The following is a 24,129-nucleotide window of genomic DNA, read 5'->3' on the forward strand; positions in this document are numbered from 1 at the left end:
GGCCTTCTCGGTAGTGGCGCCCGCCCTGTGGAACGCCCTTCCATCGGAGGTCAAGGAAATAAACAACTACCTGACATTTAGAAAACACCTAAAGGCAGCCCTGTTTAGGGAAGCTTTTAATCTGTGATATTTTAATGTATTTTGCTATTTGTTGGAAGCCGCCCAGAGTGGCAGGGGAAACCCAGCCAGATGGGCGGGGTATAAATAATAAAATGATGATGATTATGATCAGAAAATTAAGGGGACCCAAAATAGTCTATCCAGCACAGGTAGCTCCCACTTATGCCCAGAAAAAAACCTCCTTCAGTGGATGAGAATGGCTTGTGGATCATTTACCCAGCCATTAATTACCCAGTGTGCCCATTCATGCTACGGCACTGACTGAGGCGCCTCAAGTTACTGGTGTATATATGGCAAATATTAGAATATCCAGAGAAAAACTACTGAATATTCAACATGAATATTCACAGAGGAGGATCTTGGGAAATAAATTAGTTTCAGGCCTAGTTAGAGTAGAGGGAGGTGCCCGTGACAGGTCATCAGCTTGCCTGACTTGAGGGGATGTGGTTGAGGAGGTGTTGTCTGGGGGAGTCCCAAGAGCCACGTTGAGAAGCATTTTAACTTCCACTGCAGGCCTGAGGTTCCCCACCACTGTCTCACACTGACTGGCCGGTACCATGCTACATGGACCAATAGCCTGATTTGGTATAAAGCAGTTTCCTGGACTCCTTTTTGAGCCTCCATAGGAAACAGATGAACCAATGAAAGTAAAATCAAGGGTGGTGTAAGAGCTGTCGAACAGACTCCCTTGGGAGGTTGTGGACCCTCCATCCTTGGAGGTTTTTAAGCAGAGGTTGGTCATCTGTCAGGGATGCTTTAGTTGAGGTCCCTGAATTGCGGGGGATTCAACTAGATGACTCTTTCCCTTCCAACCCTACAGTTCTCTGTTTCTATGCTCTCTGCCCCTTAGGTCGATGGAGTAACTCATACAAGCTGCCATACAGTTGGATGGGGACAGGCCATGCGGTCTTCAATGGCTCTCTCTACTATAACCGGGCCTTTACCCGCAACCTCATCAGGTACGACTTGAAGCAGCGCTATGTGGCTGCCTGGGCCATGTTGGAAGATGTGGCCTATGACGAGGAGACACCTTGGCGGTGGCGGGGCCACTCTGATGTGGATTTTGCAGTGGATGAGAATGGCCTGTGGATCATTTACCCAGCCATTAATTACGAGGGCTTTAGCCAGGAGGTGATTGTCCTCAGCAAACTCAACGCCAATGACCTGAGCACTCGGAAGGAGACCACCTGGCGGACAGGCCTGCGCAAAAACTTCTATGGCAACTCCTTTGTCATCTGCGGTGTCCTCTACGCCATTGACAGCTACAACAAGAAGAATGCTAACATCTCCTATGCATTTGACACGCACACCAACACCCAGATCATCCCCCGCCTGCTCTTTGAGAATGAGTACTCTTACACCACTCAGATAGACTACAACCCAAAGGACCGGCTCCTCTATGCTTGGGACAATGGCCACCAGGTCACGTACAAAGTCATCTTTGCTTACTGAGGACACAGTGAGATAATGTTTATAAAGGCCACTAGCACCTTTTTTTTTAATAAATATTTTTTTATTGTACAAATCAGAGTAAATAAGGTTGTTGTTGTTTTTTAAAAAACTTTTTTTTAAAAAAAGAGTGGATTGTAGATCAGTCCACATCCTAAGCCAACCCTTTTATTTTGGGCATAACCCTGCTTTTGTTTTTATACCGAATGTGCTGCCTCCACGAAACCATGGAAAATATTGTTCATTAGCACCTGCTAAGTGCAGACTCTCAAATGATAAGGCAAAGGGATGCTTTTGTAACACACTTTGGCTGAGAACAGCCCCCCCCATTTTTTATAATAAAACATCAGTGTTAAAAACTCAGTAAAACCAGAGTCCTGCTCACATTTCCTTCTGTCATTGCTTGTCACTATTGTATTTGTCTAGTTGCATTGTATACTCTGGACCATAGAGCCTGTAACTGGTGTCGTTCCTGCCCCAGTTGCTGTCTTTTGAACCCTGGGCTGGGAAAGATGTTGCTAGATTCTATCTCCCATCATCCCTGGCCACTAGCTATCTGTGGAGGGGCTGATGGGAGTTTGGAGTTCAACAAGATAAGGAGTGCCACGGGTTCTTCCCATGATTCTTAATGGGATAATTCAGGCTGAATTCCTAAACATACTTGCTGGGACATAAGCCCCATTGAACATAGCAGAACACACACACACACCGAGCTACCCCCCCCCCCCCGAGCTTGCAAAAGAAAACTTGGAAGGAGACGAGTGCAGGCCATCCCTTCGTTGTTTGCCCCTTGTACTGGGTAGAACTCCTTCCAAACAGGCTTTATTCAGCTGCTAGATCTGTTAGACAACTGTCCCCTTATCCCATGGTAGCTTATAGGGCGGGACTTTATCAAAAGCTTTTTGAAACTCCAGATGTATACTGCCTACTGGATCCCTTCTTTGTATGTATGTGTGTGTTGACATTTTAAGAACTAATAAATAAAATGGTGAAGCAAGACTTATCTTTTCAGAAGCCATGTTGATTTTTCAGCAAACCATTTTCTGCTCGATTTCTAATAATTGTGGCATTCTACTAATGAGGCTGACCTATCTGTAAATGGTGAGATCTTTTTTGCTATATTGCTGTGTCAACTTCCCCTCAACGCTTGCATTGGCATTGCAGGCCAGCCAGTGTTTCCTTTCACCAGGACCTGGCGGGAGCCAGGGCTGCCAGGGCCTTCGGCAAGAAGCCAAGGAAGAGCACATGGGATGGTGAGGGGGTTGGCTTGGCTGCACTGCTTCTGCTCCCTCCACGTCTGGCACGATGTACTCTCCTGGCCTGGCTTTGGCTCCAGCGGCGGCAGGTCCTAGGCTTGTAGCACATGAGAGACAGCAGCATGCAGGGTCAGGGAGCACACCTCAGGAATGGCAGCCAGGTCCAAAGCCCTGGAGCCTGTAGGCCTGTCTTTGCTCCCTTCCACCCCTACCTACCAGTACCCGCTCCCCACCTTGTCCCTGTACAAGCTGCCTGACTGTGGGGAAAGGAGGGAGCATCTGAGCCGGGCAGAGGAGGACCAGACCAAGAAGCCTCAGAGGCCGCCTGGAGTTCTAGAGCAAATCTGATGTGCATGCAGGGATGGAACCACAAGGCTGTCCTGTGCCAGCGTGCTGCACCTCCTGCGTGCTTCTGCCTGGCACCACCCCCTTCTGCCGCTGAGAGGCAGGCAGTGAGAAAGAGGCTTATGGGGTGCCCTCAGCCCATCTCTGGGTGCAGCAAGACCAGCTTGCCCATCATGATCTTGGGCCAAAGGTGTGGGAGAGGGACCATGGCGGCTCCTGACACTGCTCCCCCCCCCCACCTCAGGACTGTAGCTGCTGCATTATTCCCCAGTTAAGCTCAGGGAACCTGCTGCCATGGATCAGACCTGCCCCAGCCCAACTGAGGTTTGGTCCCTGTTGTTGTTAGTGGGTGAGTGCACAGGAGACCGAATATGGCAGGCAGCACCCACAGGGGAGGCCTCAGCCGATGAGGGCTTCCCCTTGATGATGCTACCTTCCACCTCAGAAATGGCTCCGACCTCCAAATGTGGCAATAACCATACTCATCCTTATTTTTTAATAAATAAATAAATAAATAAATCTCCCCCTTTTTGGTTTGCTTTTGTATTTTTAGTCAATTTCCCCCCTTTTCTTCCTTTTTTCTAGGAAGGGGGGGAATCTCCTTTTAACTTTATCTCCCCTCCTCTTTCTACTCTACTTTCACTGACATCTCTTAATTCTGGATCTGCACATCCTTGCACAGCAGAGACATAGATTTTCAGGTCAGCAACTCAACTACCCAAGTTTGCTATTAATAGTGCATAGGCCGGGTGGAAAATAAATCCATACAGTCATACCTCGGGTTGCGTCTTTTCAGGATGTGAATGCAGCGGACCCGGAAGTGTCTACTTCTGGGTTCCGCTGCCTGCGCATGCGCAGAAGCGTTCTGCATGCTTTGTGCATGCGCAGAAGCATGCTTCCGCGCATGTGCTTCTGCGCCGCTTGGGTTGCAGACTTTTCAGGGTACAAACAACACTCCGGAACGGATCTGGTCTGCAACCAGCGGTACCACTGTAAAATATAACACACACATAGACGGAGATATTTGGGGAAGTGCTGCAAGACAGAATTTGAACTGAATGCACACAATAAAACCAAACATCATTGAACTACTGTACACTTTAAAGGTTTTTAATTTATTTTTTATCTTCTAAAGAACAGATACAGAAGTAGTCCCTGATTTTGACATCCTGGCTGTAGGATGCCTTCAAGCCCAGGCTACATCCAAAGCAGATGCATCACATTAGGTACAAAACACACACAGATCAAAACTCTACCCCAACCCCCAAACAGTTCATACAAACAGAAGAAGTTACTTTCTGGGTCAGACATTGAAAACAAATAAACACAATCCTGGAAGAAGGAAATAACTTAGTACAAAAAGACAATGTGCACAATGCAGTCTTTAATTTGTTTGTTGGATGTTAACACACAAACCTGGGCTTGTAGAAAAAAGTGGTCTAAGCTTGGAGGGGGGGTGGCAATCAAAATGAGATCAACTTCTCAGAAAATGGTCTCTGCTTAGCTTCTTCTGAAAGGGAGGTTTTCAGTTTTAATAAAGTGTTCTGCAAGAGTTGTGTCCTAAGCCAAGGGCAGCTAGCCAGTTGCAGACAGGCAGTGCCGAGGCTGGCAGGAGGACAGCTGAAAGCCGTGACTTTCATATGGGCTAGACTAGAGATTAATAAAGGCCCTCAAGAAGGGGGAGGCTTTTAAAAGAAAGCATGGCATCCCTAACAAAGGAGAAGTGTCCTAGCAAAGCAAACAGGACACTGCTCTAGTTCATACTGTAGCTCCTTGAACTTGCATTACTGCCCCACCCCCAATGGGCCAAGACTAGCACCAGGAGAAGGATGTGAGCCTGGTGCACTAGGCACCCCCAAGGAACCCTGTATTATGTATAGCTAGGACATTTCTGCCCAACTTAGGCCAGCATGTTGGATGAATGAAAAATCAAAACTTGACAAAAACAAGTTGTGTGTGTGTGAGAGAGAGGGGGGCTGCTGCTGCTGCTGCCTGATTTGGCTGGTAATTTGCTTGGCAGGGCCAAAAACTCAGCAGGATTCTAAATGCACCCTCAAACCATACCCTTTATTATAGAAAATGTTTGGCTATACCAAAACTGCTTGCTTCAAACGGTGTTGTTGGACCAGATAAGTCTGAAAAGTAGAGGAAAGTACTCTAAAATGGTTCACCCTCCAACTATGCAACAGATCCAGCATTGTAGCCTTCCTACTGGAAGCCATATTGCACTTTCCCCCAAAAAACACCTTTCCAAAAATGTTTCTGTGTAGATTTCCATTACTATCAAATTGTGCAAAATATGGCTTTCTACAGGGAAGTGCTTTCAGGATGCTGATATTTCCTTGTGCCACAATGGGGGCTCAGCACCCAAGTGAACAATGCCTTCCTTAATAAAATAATGTTTTATTATTTTATTATATCCACTAGGAGCCAGCAAGTTTCCTCTGCAGGAAAAATGCAGCAGAATCCCTCCATGCTCAAAGGCTCTTCATCACACACACCCTGAGATGCTGTGAAGGGGTAAAGACAATATATGGTGGAGTTCCAGTCACATAAGCACATTTTGTAAGAGACAAATCCACCTGTTGCATGGTAAAATCCTGGTAAAGCAAAGCAAAGCAAAGCAAAGCATTTCTCAGCATAATGGACAAATAAGAGCTGGTGTATACTGGTATGTTGTTGTTGTTGTTTATATAGTGCCATCAATGTGCATGGCACCTTACCAGGTAAGCATTAATGTTAGGTCCTTGGCCTGAAGAGCTTATAAATGAAACATGGGAGACAACAGAAGCAGGAGAAGAAGATGGAGACAAGCTAAATTGGGACTTGTCAGAGGTGGCTTCTCTCCTTTGGAGCATCTTTCCTGCTGATTTCTAGGCACCAGTAAAAAAACTCTTAGCTGATGCACCAGCTAGCTCCTGGGTTTTTGGTTTGTTATTTTAAGAATGTTTAAGGTTGATACTTTTCCATTTTCGTTGCCATTTTGTTATATTGTTTGGGGTTTTCCTTATGTTTTATGTACAGTGGAACCTCGGTTTATGAACACCTCGGTTTATGAATTTTCGGTTTATGAACGCCACGGACCCATCTGGAACGGATTAATTCACTTTCCATTACTTTTAATGGGAAAGTTCACTTCAGTTTATGAACGCTTCAGTTTATGAACAGACTTCCGGAACCAATTACACCCATGTTTCAGTTTATGAACGCTTCAGTTTAAGTACTCCGCGGACCCGTCTGGAACGGATTAATCCACTTTCCATTACTTTCAATGGGAAAGTTCGCTTCAGTTTATGAACGGTTACTCCGCGGACCGTCTGGAATGGATTAATCCACTTTCCATTACTTTCAATGGGAAAGTTCGCTTCAGTTTATGAACGCTTCAGTTTATGAACAGACTTCCGGAACCAATTGTGTTAATAAACCGAGGTACCACTGTATGTCACTTTTGATACTTTGGCAGAAAGTTAACCAGTAAGTTATTTCAGTTAAAAACCCATTCACTTTAGTTACACAAGGTCGGCGGTTCGAATCCCTGCAATGGGGTGAGCTCCCGTTGCTCGGTCCCAGCTCCTGCCCACCTAGCAGTTCGAAAGCACATCAAAGTGCAAGTAGATAAATAGGGACCGTTCTGGCGGGAAGGTAAACGGCGTTTCCGTGCGCTGCTCTGGTTCGCCAGAAGCAGCTTTGTCATGCTGGCCACGTGACCTGGAAAAACTGTCTGCGGACAAACGCTGGCTCCCTCGGCCTATAGAGCGAGATGAGCGCCGCAACCCCAGTCGGACACGACTGGACCTGATGGTCAGGGGCCCCTTTACCTTTACCTTTACCAGCTTATTTGCACAAAATCATTGAGCACAGGAGTGGTGTACTCCAGTGAGCAGGGTAAGCGCAGGTAAGCTTCAGGACTGCACCTAACTTGACGATGCCACTTTCAGATCAGCTCAAATGCTGTGGGAGAATTTAACACCTCCTGCTGCCAGTCATAGCCACAGAAGTTACAGCAACTGCATCTATAAGCCAGGATTTCTCTACCCCTTGTCACATCCCATTCATAGGAGCTTCTGCCGTTACTTCCCAGGTGTGTGTACCTGACATTACACTGATCATGAGTAGAGTACTTGCGCAAGTGTTATTTGCACAAATGTAGTGGTATGTACAATGTCTGAACTGACTCCCTTTTTCTATTTTAGAAACAGGCAACAAAGGAAGCAAGAGGTTGCTGGTTCTGTAACACCTGCACTGGTCATGCCATATCGGCATGTTCTTCTCTGCTGAGAGTGCTTCTGGCATGAGGTTAGTTTTCTCTTGGGAGAAGGCAGCCATTCTTGCTGTAAGCCCTATTTGTTTCAACATGCATTTAACAGATCATGCCTGACTTACCCTTATCATATAAGTTACCCTGAGGATATTTATATGGAAAGACAGCAAATATATATATTTAAAATAAATTAAACCAAACCCTAGCCTCCTGGCTCTAGCTTCTTTTCCCTTTGCATGATCTGTCCATCTTCTACAACAGCAGCACATTCTCCTTTCCTATTCCTGCCAATTTCAAAGCATATCCCAATATGGGTGCTCTATATGCCCAATATGGGTACTCAATATGTCCAAAGGAAGTGGGTGGGGGAAGGCAGTGAACCTGCTCTCACTGACTGCGGACATTTAACTGGCTCTGGCTTTGGTAGCCTTTGCATCTTCTTTAAGAGGCACACCCATTCCCAGCTGCCTAGAATCTATCCCCTTTTTCCTGACAGTGTAGGGATTTGCACAGCTACAATTGTTTCCTTCTGCAAAGCCCATGGTCATTACACACTGCTCTATGGCCTTATCCAGACGATCTGTTCAAATCTTGTTCTTATTACGTATTAGTGTTTGCAGGACAGCCCTGCCATGTCCCCTGTCCCCAGGTAATGGATTTAGGAGAAGGGAAAGTGCTTTCTTAGGCTAAAAATAAAAATCTAAAAACAGATATATGAGAGAACATGCAAAGGGGGACACTCACAAGAGAGTTGAAACACCACAGCCTTAAAGCAAATTCTGGAGAAGAAGCCTCATATCCATTAAGGCCAAAAGTGCATTTAGCTACAGTTGCTAAGTGAAGTTTAGCAAACTGAAGATTGGCCACTGAGTGTGTGTGTTTCTCTGTGAGTCTGTGTGTAACTGACAAGGGGCTCTTCCAAAGTCAGTTTCAGTTCCCTCTGTGCAGGCTGATATTACGAGTCAAAACTTGGGTCTGCAACAGATGCTCATAAAGACATTTAAACAAAAATAAAATAAAATATATAATTCCTTCCAGTAGCACCTTATAGACCAACTAAGTTTGTCATTGGTTTGAGCTTTCGTGTGTATGCACACTTCTTCAGATACACTGAAACAGAAGTCACCAGACCCTTATATATAATGAGAGGGTGGGGAGGGGTATTACTCAGAAGGGTGGTGGGAATGGGTGATTGACTGATAGGTGCGGAAAACCCGTTGATGGCTGTTAACGACTGCAATTGGTCTTACAGGAAAAAGCAAGGGGTGAGATGGCTAAAGATAGCTTTATCATGTATAATGAGATAAGAATCCAATGTCTTTATTCAGACCAGGTCTCTCCATGGTTTTAAGTTTGGTAATAAGTTGCAGTTCAGCAACTTCTCTTTCCAGTCTATTTCTGAAATTCTTTTGTAATAACACAGCTACTTTGAGATCTTGTATAGAATGTCCTGCGAGATTGAAGTGTTTTCCTACTGGTTTCTCTGTCTTGTGATTCATAAAGACATGTCCAACCCCATTCCAGACAGCACAACTTTGTAAACCCACTAGCTAGGGAAATAATTGCTTGCCCATCAACTATACATTATTAACTTGAGGGATGGATAACCGGTAGCGTCGCCAAAAGATCCATGTTTATGATACAACAGTTGTCTCGAGGTTGAATGAAACATCTGAAGCACTAGAAGCAAGCTGCCTTGGGAGACCCTCACCTGCAATCCACATCACCACATCACCTTGTTTTCTCTCCCCCTCTACTTTTGCCATTGATCAAATCAAATCAACCAAAAGTCCACCTCACCTATACAACCAAGTAATGATTTATTGCTACTGGAACAGTAGCAATGGTACAAAGCAGCGGGGACGGATTGGGTTAGTAGTCTTAGAGGCTTATTTGATAGCCTCATGTTGACTGTGGTAGGCTCTTGACTGAGGCAGACACTGCCCATAAAGCTGCCACGGCAAACCCATTAAGAAGCAACCAGGCCAATTGGTCATTCCAGGGTATTAAGCCTGACGGGGAGCCTACTGTGGTGATTCTGTGATTGCTCTCACAGCAGGAGCTGCCTCTGGGACTGTCGGAGGAGAGCTGTAGAAGGACGTTGTATGGTTGCTCTGATGGTCTCGAAGGTAATGAGGGATGGAGGAGCTTTTGATGTGCAAGATCCTGGTGTCCATCACTTCACAGTCTATCTGCATCATAACTTCGTAGTCTTGGCCATTGATTATTTTCTCTACAAAAGTGAAAGAAAAGAGTCATCATGGGGAAAACATTTCCGTAAGTGTATGTATGTTATAACATAATCTAACATAACATAACATAACATAACATAAAACATAACATAACAATATATATGCAGCTGCTGTACAGAAAAGTTGTTCCTAAATTTCTTACAAACTAATTCATATGAAATGAAGAACACTAAACAGAAAGCAGTGTTAATTATTCCATTTTTCTATTCCATTTTTACTGGGTACGTTACTTGGATGGCTTTATGCCATGAAGTGGTCTATAAATGTGTATTATTACAACAACAACAACAACAACAACAACAACAACAACAACAACAACCAAATTGCTGTGGAGTGCTTTCCCACAAACTCAAAGCAGGTAACAGTCTATAAACAAACAGAAATAACCCCACCACACTTAGAACAAACAAGAACAACTAAAAATAAAACAAACTTCAAAAGGGAGTGATACACAGTAAATTATCCAAATGACCAGTGGGGAAAATATTTTACACCTGTTACACTCCAGTAAATATGTCAATTTCCAAAGACATCCAGGTTTCAAAATTTAGGACAGACCATAATAAAGGCCATGTTCCTGGCATCACAGGCAGTATCTGCTGGCCTGATTTCAATTGGCATGTGGGCACATATGCAAAGAGAGGCAGTCCTGAAAGTGTGTTCCAGAGCATGTTGATCAAAGATACTACAAAACCCATGATCCTCCTAGACGAAGACTGTTTATCAGACTTCCAGAAGTTGCTGGATTACAAAACCCAGTACCCCCAGCAATTAGACACACTGGCTGAGTCTGATGGGAGTTGGAGTTCAGCAGTATCTGGAGGGCCACAGGATCCCCACCCCTGTACTAGATGTAGTCAGAAATAGAACTAAACACCCACCAATGAAAATTAGTCCTGGATGGATAGCATTTGGAAAGTGATCAGTAGGTTTCCTATTTATCAAGAAGGAAGAGTGAACAGCATTCCAAGCAAAGCTGTATAAAAGTATTATATGATTTTTAACCTGATCCTTCTGCTGTGCTTAGCTGAAGTGTGAGCCGTTTTATTTGCTTTTCTTCTTTTTGGGGAACATGGCAGCTGTTCTTTTGTACAAGCCCCATGAAATGAGGACAGCCACCCAAGAGCAGTGCAGAGGACTGTATCCTGCATCCCAGCCTTTCCTTTAGGGCACTGCAACAATGGTTGAGAGTTTGTGCAGAAGGGGCAACAAACCATCTTCAAGAGAACTTTGGGATTTTGCTTTGCTTGCCACTTATCTTTAGAACCATATCATGTGGTGTGGTAAGAACTGGCTCTGAGGCAGAACTTTGCAAAATCACTCCTCACATGGTCTCTGCCTTTCCATTCACTTTTTCATTTAATGTACCTGCATCTCAGAGCTGTTCCTGCCATAATGGATGGTATTTGGCTGTGCCAATATCCAAGCATAAAAAAGGCAAATTTCACCAGATAAGAAATATGCCACTTCCTCAAACAAGGGCTCAATCCTTGGTATTTCAAAAGCCAAAAGCAATATATGTATATGTATATACCTATAACACACACACACACACATTTTTTATTTGCCAAAGTATGTCAGAGATTAGTATTTTTAAATTTTAGATTTTCCTAGTTGCCCAGAAAATATCAAGAAACTCTGGCATAAACCAATAATCAGTGCCCAAATAAAAATTAGTTTCCCCCCAGGGAAATTGTAAATATATAACTCAGAAAATACATGTTTCAAGGGTAGATGGTCCAATGTTCAGTCCCTGACATCTCTACATAAAGCTACCTCAGGTAACAGAGCTGAAAAAGGCTTCTCTCTCAAAAAGACTTCTCTCATCCTGAAAATCTGGACCAGACAGATCAATGGCCTGACAAGGGCAGTTTCCTATGTTCAACCCTGGCAGGGTGTCCACACACCTTTGAAGCTCATAGGATTGGGGTGGGGATTAACTTACTTACTCTGGATGTATTTACACATGGTGGTAATTCAAGATGGAGAGAAAACAAACCAGAGTGCTGGTTCAGATGCTAACAGTTTAGATCAGGAACGTCCAACTCTACAGAGACTCCGATCTACTCCCAGTACAATAAAACTGGCAGTGATATACCCATTGACATTGCCCATAGTTGTTGAGCTTTTTTGGGGGGGGGGGGCATCAGAGTTGTTTTTTGGTCAGCTTCTTTAAGGAATTATTTTTAACAAAATGATCACCAAACTGTCCGCTGCCATCCCTCCTTCCCCCAATCTGTCACCAACAAAGGAAATTTAACCTTTAATAGCTGCGCCAGTGACGCCGGGGGGGGGGGGGACAAAGAGCCGGGGCACGTAGCGATCGCTCAGGAGCGACCAGGTGAGCACTATTTGGGCTCCCGCGATCAAGCTGGAGCAACCCGGCGATCTACCTGTCGACCGCTTGGACATTGCTGGTTTAGATGATAACAGGCTTGTTTCTCCACTCTGCTAAGTGAGAAGAGAAACAGGACTGTGAAACAAACCACACAGCTGGGGCTTAGCGTTCTGTGTGAATGCAGCCATTCTAAATTTATTCATTCTGAAACTTGTACTCAAGCTTGCTCCCTCAATGTTGGATGCTTTTTAGAAATTTTACACTGAGACCGATATGGAATTAAGAGGCAGACAAGGAATCAGTTCTTGTAGCGCTGCCTAGGATACTCTTACACATTGCAAAAATTGAATATATTATGAGCAATCTCCCAAGCTTTTATAATAACATAAGCAGTCTCTCTCTGACCTCCCTAGCATCCACAATAGCTTTCAGCTTCTTTTCTTTTTGCATTCATGCCAAATTGCCCTGAAGTTTGCCCCACCCCAGCACCTCTTGGTGGGTGGTCCGCTTCTCATCACTCATCAAGGGCACCGAGCCTAGAGCAGCTTGCTCCAGGGGGTTTCTGCACAGTCAGTCACTGTGTGGCTATTAAACGGGCTCTTTGGATGCTGTTTCCTGCTCTCTGCCCCGCAAAGTCCAGGTGGTTGAACTGGCTAAATGCCTGTTGTGGAACAGTTGCCTGGGAGCTCTTGTGTGCTAAATGATGCTCTTCATCAGGGCTGTTCAAACACAGGGACTACCTTTTTCATTTTCTTTCTTGACAAAACAAAATGGGGAACACATCTAACATCAACATTTGGGTGGGGGAAAGTGTATGGTGTCCCAGATGGGACCATGCCGGATGCTAATTCTGCTCTTTATGACTGCCCATTAGTGAATCATTCGTTGCCCTCTGAGGCACGGAGGTATGACAACATGTACTGCCCCTTAATAATTGAACTACTGTAGGTGGACTGGAGTTCCCTCATTTGACTGGTAGAGAGGAATAACAACAACAAGAACATTATTATTATTATTATTATTATTATTATTAATACCCCGCCCATCTGGCTGAGTTTCCCCAGCCACTCTAGGTGGCTCCCAATCGAGTGTTAAAAACAATACAGCATTAAATATTAAAAACGTCCCTAAACAGGGCTGCCTTCAGGTGTCTTTTAAAAATAGGATAGCTGCTTATTGCCTTGACGTCTGATGGGAGGGCATTCCACAGGGCGAGTGCCAGTACCAAGAAGGCCCTCTGTCTGGTTCCTTGCAACCTCACTTCTCGCAATGAGGGAACTGCCAGAAGGCCCTTGGAGCGGGACCTCAGTGTCTGGGCAGAATGATGGGGGCGGAGACGCTGCTTCAAAAAAACAAAACAAAAAAACACACATACAAAAAACAAACCTATCAAATTTCTTTTCTTTCAGTCTCCCAAACCAGCTTCTCTATGGTGGAGAAACAACACAGCAACATCATGTACTGAGTCACACCACTGGTTTGTTTTAAACCAGTGCTGTACTCGGACAGGCAATGGCCCTCTACAGTCTTCCCCTGACTTGCTACGTAGATGGGGCATTGTTTGAGAGTGAGAGCAGAACCATTCCCCCTTACCCAATTTCTTTTCTCCCAATAATCATACCCCTAATTTAATAGTGCTAAAACAACTTGCATGGATCACACCCATGAATGCCTGTTGACGTGTGTGAAGCATATGATTCCTCCTGGGTAGGGTCTCTGAGAAACTGAACCTTGGGTGGCAGCAGGGGGCTTTAAAAAGAGCCTACAATCTAGGATCTTAACTCTGTGCAATTATCTCTGGAATAAACAGACACAGTACTAGAGCCCTGTTTTATCCTATAGGTGCAATCAGTGAAAATCTATTCCCGTTTACAAAACCTAAAGACTGGAGAGCTGCAAAATATCCAGAACAACTGACTGGCTCAAACCAGAAACTAAGATGATGTTCATTAGTAGTTAAGTGTAGCCTCAAGCTAATCTTTCTTCTTCTTTGGCGATCACTCGTAGCCGAGTAGGTTTGTCTTCCATAAACACGGTTTTAACAATGAGTCCGTAAGTGACTGTGGAGGCCAATTCTGGATCCGCACGTCCTTCCACAGTAGGGACATATGTTTCTGGGTGGGAGTTGATCACGGTGTGGATTTGCTAAGCATGCCTTCCTCTTAGCACGTTTCTCCCTTGCGTCCTGAGATTGTCTTCAAAGCCCATGACACCTTTGGTAAAGGCTGTTCTCCAACTGGAACGCTCGCAGGCCAGTGTTTCCCAGTTGTCGGTGTTTATACTACAGTTTTTTTTAGATTTGTCTTGAGACAGTCTTTAAACCTCTTTTGTTGGCCACCAGCATTACGCTTTCCATTTTTAAGTTCGGAATAGAGTAGTTGCTTTGGAAGAGGATCATCAGGCATCCGCACAACATGACCAGTCCAACAAAGTTGATGTTGAAGAATCATTGCTTCAACACTGGTGATCTTTGCTTCTTCCAGTACAGTGGTACCTCTACTTACAAATTTAATGCATTCCAAACGCACATTCGTAAATCGAAAAAATTAGTAAGTCAAATCCCATAGCAATGCATTGGGAGAAAAAATTCATAAGTTGAAGCAACCATATCTAAAAATTCGTAAGTAGAAAAAAATCCTATCTAAACCGCATCCAAGATGGCGGACGGAGCTCCGTTCGTAAGTAGAGGTACCACTGTACACTGACAAGAGTTCGCCTGTCTTCCCAAGTGATGTGTCAAAATTTTCGGAGACACCATTGATGGAATCTTTTGAGCAGTTGGAGATGGCATTTATAAGTGGTCCATGTTTCACAAGCATATAAAAAGGTTGGTAGTACAATAGCTTTGTAAACAAGCATTTTGGTTTCCCTGCAAATGTCCCGATTCTCGAACACTCTGCACTTCAATCGGGAGAAATCTGCACTCGCAGAGCTCAGGCGATGCTGGATTTCGGCATCAATGTTGGCCCTTGTGGAAAGGTAACTGCCTAGGTAAGAGAAGTGATCAAAATTTTCCACTGAGTTGGATCTGTGGCCCTGCAGAGGGGAGTATTTTGTATTTGTTGGTGCAGCACTTTGGTTTTTTGGATGTTGAGTGATAGGCCAAGCTTTTCGTTAGCTTCTGCAAAGATATTTAGGATGGTTTGGAGGTCATCCTCTGAGCGTGCACACACTACGTTGTCATCAGCATACTGAAGCTCTATGACGGACTTTACGGTAACCTTACTTTTTTGCTTTCAGCCTGCTCAGATTGAAGAGCTTTCCATCTGTTTGATATATGATTTCTACTCCGGTGGGGAGTTTCCCCTTGACAAAATGTAGGTTCATACATGTAATGATTCATACAACGCTCATGAATAGTCTGAAGGTAGATGACACAAGTCTTCTGCTGAGGCTAAACAGGTCTAGGGCCATAAGCTGCCTGGGTAAGAGACCACTTGAGAACCATAAGCAAGCCACTTTGAGTTATTTGAATGACAGCAGGGTAGTGGCTGAATGAATATGTGAAAACACAAGAATAGACACTTCATACATTCAGCAGAGAATCATAAAATCAATATAGGAACAAGTCTGTAATTTCATTAATTCTGTTTCTGGTCTCTCTGTTAAAGGAAGTATTTGTTTGTTTGTTTGTTTGTTTAATTATTTTTTATTATTTTCCTCTTTCCATTTCTTTAACATCATACAATACATAGTCAACCAATATACAAACTGTAAGCTTTACCAAGCTTGGACTTCCCTCCTTCCCCCCAGCAGGTAATGTATTTCTATCTGCTCGCACGTTTTCCTACTTTAGCTAGAAATCAGTATTGTAGGATTTATTTCAACCCCGCTAGTGTCTTCAAATTCTTATACTACATACAGTAATACCTCGGGTTACGAACGCGATCCGTTCCGGATCGCAGTTCGTAACCCGAATAGTTCGCAAACCGAACTCGATGGGCGCCGCCATTTTGCGCATGCGCAAATTGTGCAATCGTGCGCGCGCGCGCGCCTTATGCACGCGCGCGCGCAGCGAAAACACTTCCGGGTTTGCGCAGTTCGTAACCCGAACTGTTCGCAAACCGAGGTGGTCGTAACCCGAGGTACGACTGTATACTACAAATTTACTCTACTCTTTCAAAAGCATTCATAGAATCATAGAGTTGGAAGAGACCACAAGGGCCATCCAGTCCAACCCCCTGCCAAGCAGGAAACACCATCAAAGCATTCCTGACAGATGGCTGTCAAGCCTCCGCTTAAAGACCTCCAAAGAAGGAGACTCTACCACACTCCTTGGCAGCAAATTCCACTGTCGAACAGCTCTTACTGTCCGGAGGTTCTTCCTAATGTTTAGGTGGAATCTTCTTTCTTATAGCTTTAATCCATTGCTCCGTGTCCGCTTCTCTGGAGCAGCAGAAAACAACCTTTCACCCTCTTCTATATGACATCCTTTTATATATTTGAACATGGCTATCATATCACCCCTTAACCTTCTCTTCTCCAGGCTAAACATACCCAGCTCCCTAAGCCTTTCCTCATAAGGCATTGTTTCCAGGCCTTTGACCATTTTGGTTGCCCTCCTCTGGACACGTTCCAGCTTGTCAGTATCCTTCTTGAACTGTGGTGCCCAGAACTGGACACAGTACTCCAGGTGAGGTCTGACCAGAGCAGAATACAGTAGTACTATTACTTCCCTTGATCTAGATGCTATACTCCTATTGATGCAGCCCAGAATTGCATTGGCTTTTTGAGCTGCTACATCACACTGTTGACTCATGTCAAGTTTGTGGTCTACCAAGACTCCTAGATCCTTTTCACATGTACTGCTCTCAAGCCAGGTATCACCCATCCTGTATTTGTGCCTTTCATTTTTTTATTTTTTTTTTGCCCAAGTGTAGTACTTCACATTTTTCCCTGTTAAAATTCATCTTGTTTGCTTTGGCCCAGTTGTCTAATCTGTTAAGGTCATTTTGAAGTGTGATCCTGTCCTCTGGGGTATTAGCCACCCCTCCCAATTTGGTGTCATCTGCAAACTTGCTCAGGATGCCCTCAAGCCCATCATCCAAGTCGTTTATAAAGATGTTGAATAAGACTGGGCCCAAGACAGAACCCTGTGGCACCCCACTAGTCACTTCTCTCCAGGATGAGAAGGAGCCATTGATGGGCACCCTTTAATATCTTCAAGTTCTCTAAGGAGATATAAATATGATGCTATCAATCACACTTATACAGCATAGTTAACAACCCGATGTGCTACCATTAGGACTAAATGTCAGGGCTAGAGGCTATCAATGCAGTGCAACCTCCTTCCCCTTTAGCTCTCCTACACTGGAACTGAACCAGTTTCATGCTTAGTGTTAGCAGAGAAAAGTTCTCAAAACTGAAACTGGCTGTGGAATGCAAACGGGTTCAATGCTTCCTACCTACTCTAAAGTAGTGATATCCAATATGTCTGCCAGTGTCCTTACGGACATTTTGCCAGAGGAAAAAAACAAAGCCAGCTTTGATTCTAAGTGGCAGCCAACTACTGACTTACTTCTTGCCAGTGTCTGTACAATATGTTTTCTAAGCCTAAAGAACAGAAGGCCATCTAATGGAAACATGAATCACAAGATATGGGATATACATTAAACCCAGTATACTGCTTCCCTGGATAAAGTTGGGCTCTGTTGGACAGTTCAGAATTACAGACTGTGCCACCATTCCATAGCCAAAGTCACCTGCACAAACCATCAGAGCCCACGTATACATCTGAGGCAGTAACAAAAAGCAGAGCAGTCTCAGGCGCCAAAGGCCCGTAAGAAGAGCTCTTGTCATCAATAGGAATGAAGCCAGCAGGAGTAGAACCCCTTCAGGCTCTGAAGGGAGCATATGGCAAGGCAATATTTCTCCATGGAAGAAATAGGATGCTGCCTGCTCTTTATTTTTTTTAGTAATTCTTTTCATTAAACCAGTGTTAGATATGTAAGCAATTGGCCAAATGGCTCCTTTTTTGCAGGATTACAGAGCAAAAAAAAAAAAAGGAATTGTGTATATTGTAAACATTTAGCGTTTTACACTTCAGTTGCACGTTTTAACAATTACAGTATTATTACAATAATTATTATTATTACAGTAAAAATAAAAAATGGAAACATGTGAACTACCGGTAATACACAGTTCACATCAGTAATGCATTTTAATTTTGTTGTTGTTTAGTCGTTTAGTCGTGTCCGACTCTTCGTGACCCCCATGGACCATAGCACGCCAGGCACTCCATAGCACGCCATAGCACGCCAGGCACATAGCACGCCAGGCACCAATGCATTTTAATAGCAACTGTTAATTGGACACCACAAACATAAATGGGGCTCAGGCTCAGTAATAGTGGCCAACCATAAGTATTAAGTAGGGATGCAGGTGGCGCTGTGGTGTAAACCACTGAGTCTAGGGCTTGCCAATCAGAAGGTCGGTGGTTCGAATCCCCACGATGGGGTGAGCTCCCGTTGTTCGGTCCCAGCTCCTGCCAACCGAGCAGTTCGAAAGCATGTCAAAGTGCAAGTAGGCAGGAAAATAAATAGTGTTTCCGTGTGCTGCTCTGGTTTCACCAGAAGCGGCTTAGTCATGCTGGCCACATGACCCGGGAAAACTGCCTGCGGACAAATGCTGGGTCCCTTGGCCAGTAAAGTGAGATGAGTGCCGCAACCCCAGAGTCGTCCGCGACTGGACTTAACTGTCAAGGGTCCTTTACCTTTTATAAGTATTAAGTACAGTGGTACCTTGGTTCTCAAATTTAATCTGTTCGACTTCCAGAATGGTTTGAAAACCAAGGCATGGCTTCCGATAGGCTGCAGGAGCTTCCTGCACTCAACTGGAAGCTGCAGTCCGAAAATTGTTCGCAAACCGGAACACTTACTTCCAGGTTTGCGACGTTTGGGAGCCAATTTGTTCAACAACTAAGGTGTTTGACAACCAAGGTACCACTGTACACGTGTGTGTGTGTGTGTGTGTGTGTGTGTGTGTGTGTTCTCTCTCTGCCCAACATGTTGCAACTTCAGCAAGTATTACAGTCACAGTTAAATACAGTCGTACCTTGGAAGTCAAACAGCTTAGTACCCGAATGTTTGGCTCCTGAACATTGCAAACCCGGAAATGACTGTTCCGGTTTGTGAACTATTTTTTGAACTGTTTCTGCGGCTTCCAATTGAGTGCAGGAAGCTCCTGCAGTCAATTGGAAGCCACGTTTTGCAACCAAAATCCACCACTTACAGCCACAGCCTCACCTACCTTCACTACTTCTGTTGGGTTTCAGCCACAGGTTTCATTTCTTGTCCCATTCATAATGAAGCCTGTGGGCCAGTTTCCCCTCCTTCCTATGCACCCTGGCAAGCACAGCCTTGCATGCCAGCTCTTCTGCTCTAGATCTTATCCACAGTTTTCCTTTCCTTTCCAATCACTGGGAGGTGAGAGGAAAGCAGCACAATGATACCACATTTTTCATTTTCTGCATCAGGACAGGCACACTCCATTCTGGTTGCCTAGAGAAGCAGCTGCCTCAGTGCACTCCATGCATTCCAGAAATCTTTCTTGATCAGGGAGGGGCACTATTGTGGCTGCTCATACAGTATATTCTACCTGGTGTTCCACTTCATTGGCTTATTCCTTTTGCCTGATGTTGCCTCACTCTGCTTTAGGCACCTCCCACCCCCCTCTCTGGCCCTGTGCACTTCCGGTAATGGAGTCAGGACAGGAAGAAGAGTGCCGGAACTGACAGGCAGCAGGAAGGCAAGGCATGGGAGGGCTCCGTTCCCTTCTGCCGCACACGTGGCTTAACATTGAAATTAGAGCCCCCCCCCCAATCCTGCTTCAACACTTGAATCAGGAAAGCACATGAATATGAACCAGGGTGAATGCTCCTATCACTGTTAGCATTAGGTATTCCTGTTATGAGAACTATCCACTACTGCTTTAACATCTTACTTTCCTCTCCTATCACTTTTCAGGTTACTTTGAAACTATTTGGCCTCAAACTTCAGTTTTGAAGAAGGGGTGCACATGGCATTGCTGGGATGCAGTGAAGTTGGCTGATGCTGAGTTACATAATGTTCGGCTACAACTTGGCCATAGTTTTTGCCAAGTTGTGTGTGTCTGTGTCTTGATATTTAACTACTGTGAGTTACCCCCAATGTATCATATTACATAAACGAAGGCAAGGAAATTACCCCCCTGCCCAGATGTCTGGATATATAAATAGATCAACTGTTGCCCACACTGAAACATGTGGCAAATCTCTGTTGTTGTTGTTGTTGTTGTTGTTGTTGTTGTTGTTGTTGTTGTTGTTGTTGTTAGAATGTCTTTTGTATGTAGTTTAAGATCGGGTTCTGGGTTATGAATTGCAATTTGAAACAGTCTCCCTAATTCTAATCCAACACTCTAACCACTAGGGGAGGCAGGGCTTCCAGAGAGAATGAAACCAAGAGGGTCTTTCTCTTCAGGAGAGATGGGCTACCACACTCCTATGAATAGTCAAGGAAATCTATGGACAGTCAAGCACAAGTGAAATTACAGTAAATTAGCTGTGTGGTTTTACCTGTGTCTTACAAACTGACCAAGACAGCTGCAAAATCTGCCTGTGGCTCAGGGAATGAGCCCCGAAGACATGGCCACACTATCCAGCAATAAAATATATGCAAAGGCACTTGACTTGCATAGTCAGTCACGGTGTTTGCAAAAGGCACATTTATACCAGAGTTGTTCGTATGTTTGTGATGCAATACTTGCCTTGAAAACAGGGATATTGGAAGAAATCTCGATTGTCATATTCAGACAAAATTCTATAGTTTCAAGAAGAATACCAGCTCAAGCCCATCCCCAATTTTTAAGGGCAACAGGAAAGTCCCAAAGCACACATTTTAACACTGAATCTCAGTCTGAGGTCTCACAACAAAATTCACTATGTATTTCTTCAATGTACCTCTTCTGTTTGAACACGTTTCATCTGCTGCATCTTTTTCCAAGGGCAAAATGAAATACAGCAGAGCAGATGTGGCCTTCAGTTTACCCCTCAGGACTGAACAGGGATGGGGGAAGTGTGCAGCAAGCTAACAAGGACTGAGGCTGGACTGTTTGCATCTGAGCGGCGCAGCTGTCTCTCATCGCACAGCTCAATTCCTGCAAATGCCGTGACTCAGACTAAACTGTGCTGTTCTAGCTCTACCATCCAGTGTGGTCTGGACAACGTTTCCATCAGAAGAGTTGCTAAGTGTTACCAAATAAGACTATAAACACCCATGGGGCTGTAACAGCAAAAAATGGCTAAAAATACACTATGTTCCAAGCACATACCAGAACATTTGGACAGACCTCCCTCCAGTGCTTCATTTGTTGACCTAACACAAAAGTATATTTTTGCCTTATGAAACCAGGGACTTCATTTCAATGCAAGAATCTATTTTAAAAACCAGTTCCAACCACCATTAAAAGAGACAGCTTCTTCTGCAACACATTTAAAAAAATCTGATTAAGAGTTGTTTGGATCCCATTGCTACTTATGTATAAACACAGAATCATAGAATTGTAGAGTTGGAAGGGACCTTAATGTGCCACACAGCATGAAACAAAGGGCATCTCACTGATCGGTTTTCCTCACATCCTGGTCCCACCTTCACCGCAAAAGAGCTATTCCAGTACTGTCAGAACAAGTGGAAGGAAAACAGCTGACCAGATACATCTAAGTTGAACAAAGGGGCTCAATAAGTCTCCTATTTTGCTGCTTGCATGGGACTAGCAGGTCACAACTCATACCTGGTGGGCTGTGCTTGGCTTAGCACAGGAACGGGGAACCTGCCAGAGATGAGGAACACGTGGTCCTGCAAGTGCTGCTGGATCCCTGCTACCACCAGCAGGTCAACTGGTCAGTGATGATGGGACTTGTAGTCCAACATCGTGAAGGGCTGCAGGTTCCCCACCCCCAGTGTAGCAGGTTATAAATATGGCTAGTGCACCCCACAATTCCATGGTCGCAACGAACGTGGAATTGGCCACAAAATGTACATAACTTTCAGAGAATCTCAACTGTCATTTGAAATGATCCAAGTTTCCAGCTCCTGTAAGTGCGAAGATATGCTAGAAAGTGTGTAAGTAACACCTACTGAAATATCAGATGCCAATAAGTTGGCTAGTTTCCAGTCTGTGGGCTGAGCTTTGATGCTCCAATACTTGCCCAACTCAAGTCAAGTAAAACAATACACTAGCAGAAAAAAAATATCATAAAAGAAAATTTGTGCAAATTTGCCTGATATGTATAATTTACAAAAGCTACAGAATTCAGTTTTTCTTGCCACAGAATTTGTATGACAGAATGTGATTTGATTTTTTTTTTTAAAGCACTGAACTGGGGTTAGGTGTTCACAATGCAGGTGTGAGAGGGAAAGAAGCCAACAGTCCCTTGACCAGAGCAAATCTGCAATTTCCCTTGGGATGCAGCAAGACAGCTATATCATGGAGGAGCTCTTTCATGGCAGATGCTATATCAGCCATGATCTCCCTTTCCTCACTACCGAAAAACAATATGCAAGGGAAAAGATGGAAAGAAAGATAAAGTTTATTATGGTCAGTGAATGGAGAGCTCAGCCTAGACAGACTGATTTCATAACCCAAGAACAGCCCTGACTCATTTCCAGGACCCTGATTTATTCCCACGCTTTTGCAGAAGGAAATGTGATGGGAAAAAGCAGAAAGCTGAATCCCAGAGACTGCTAGTCATAAGCTGTGAAACAATAAAAACTGGCCGGGGGGAGGGGGGAGAGAGACTTGATCAGGGATACCATCATTCATTCTAGTAAACTGCTAATCAAAGCAGAGAGAGAAAGGATGGGGGGGGGGGAGAGAAAGTAGCACCAATATGTGGGACTTAACTTTTTCAGATTTATCATCATCATCATCATCATTTATTTGTACCCAGCCCTACGTGGGTTGCCCCAGCCACTCTGAGTGGCTTCCAGCATATATAAAAACATAGTAAAACATTAACCTTAAAAAGCTTCCCTATACAGGACTGCCTTCAGATGTTTCCTAAATGTTATATAATTACTAATCTACTTGACATCTGATGCGAGGGGGTTCCACAGGGTGGGTGCCACTACTGAGAAGGCCCTCAGAGTTGGACGTCAGTGCCCCGGCTGAACGATGGGGGTGGAAACGCTCCTTCAGGTATACTGGGCCGAGGCCGTTTAGGACTTTAAAGGTCAGCACCAACACTTTAAATTGTGCTCAAAAATGTACTGGGAGCCAATGTAGGTCTTTCAGGACTGGTGTTATGTGGTCTCGGCGGCCACTCCCAGGGTCTATCCACAACATTCTGGATTAATTGTAGTTTCTGAGTCACCTTCAAAGGGAGCCCCACGTAGAGCGCATTGCAATGCTGCTTTTATGACCCACCTTAGGTCAGGCAGGGAACCAGTAGAAGATTCTGATCCACTAGCTGAATGCAAATTACAATAATCTAAAATGTTGAACAAAAATGGTAGAAAATAATGAAAGAAAATAAATAAAGAAGTGAGCATGCACACGAAAGCTCATACCAAAAACAAACTTAGTTGGTCTCTAAGGTGCTACTGGAAGGAATTTTTTTTTATTTTGTTTCGACTACGGCAGACCAACACAGCTACCTATCTGTACTTAATATGAGTGACTCAATTTGTAATGCAAGATTATTCAAAGAGTTAATGTTTTACAAAGTACTCCTGTGGGACATTCTTGAATCTCTGTTCACAAGGATCATACTTAGGAACTGGAATTTGCTAGTACCTGTTGAGGTCCTCCTTTTTGTCGTTTCTTTTAATCTACGGGAGTCCAAGTTAGGCTACTGCTGCAAAGCTGACGTCTTTGGGAGAAATGGCACATTAGACAACCTTAGGAGGGACCTCTGAAATCTTTGGCCTTAAAGGGGTCCCTTCTTTCTGGGAAAAAATAGAGGCAGGCATCATTGAAGGCGCAGTATTACAATTCTGAGAACAAGTTCACTGTGTCAACTTGCTTCAATCTGGTTTGCCAATGATAGTGAATTCAGCTAGACGGCTCTGGTAGAGTATGCTAGAGAGACAAGGTCCTTTGACAATGCCTTCCTTTCTGCTTGGAAACGTATGC

At 44.3% G+C, this 24,129-nt stretch overlaps 2 protein-coding genes across 7 annotated transcripts in view; one reads left to right on the forward strand and one right to left on the reverse strand.

The window, feature by feature from the left end:
* OLFML2B (olfactomedin like 2B) overlaps positions 1-2,568 on the forward strand; it is a 30,792-nt gene extending 28,224 nt beyond the window's left edge. For both annotated transcript variants that reach the window (XM_035123008.3, XM_060276588.2), the window contains exon 8: positions 971-2,568. In XM_035123008.3, coding sequence (XP_034978899.3) covers positions 971-1,572 — 602 coding nt within the window. In that variant the 3' untranslated portion in view covers positions 1,573-2,568. The remainder of the gene's footprint in view (positions 1-970) is intronic.
* A 6,131-nt stretch (positions 2,569-8,699) lies between these two features.
* The window catches only part of ATF6 (activating transcription factor 6), a 74,203-nt gene continuing 58,773 nt past the window's right edge, over positions 8,700-24,129 (reverse strand). For 3 of the 5 annotated variants that reach the window (XM_060276589.2, XM_060276591.2, XM_088673670.1), the window contains exon 16: positions 8,736-9,664. In XM_060276589.2, the coding sequence (XP_060132572.2) occupies positions 9,456-9,664 (209 nt within the window). In that variant the 3' untranslated portion in view covers positions 8,736-9,455. Of the gene's footprint in view, positions 9,665-24,129 lie in introns of all 5 variants that reach the window. The other 2 variants (XM_088673669.1, XM_060276590.2) reach the window with 1 other exon arrangement.

This window comes from Zootoca vivipara, chromosome 7, assembly GCF_965207765.1.
Source record: "Zootoca vivipara chromosome 7, rZooViv2.hap1.1, whole genome shotgun sequence".
Classification (NCBI taxonomy): Eukaryota; Metazoa; Chordata; class Lepidosauria; order Squamata; family Lacertidae; genus Zootoca; species Zootoca vivipara.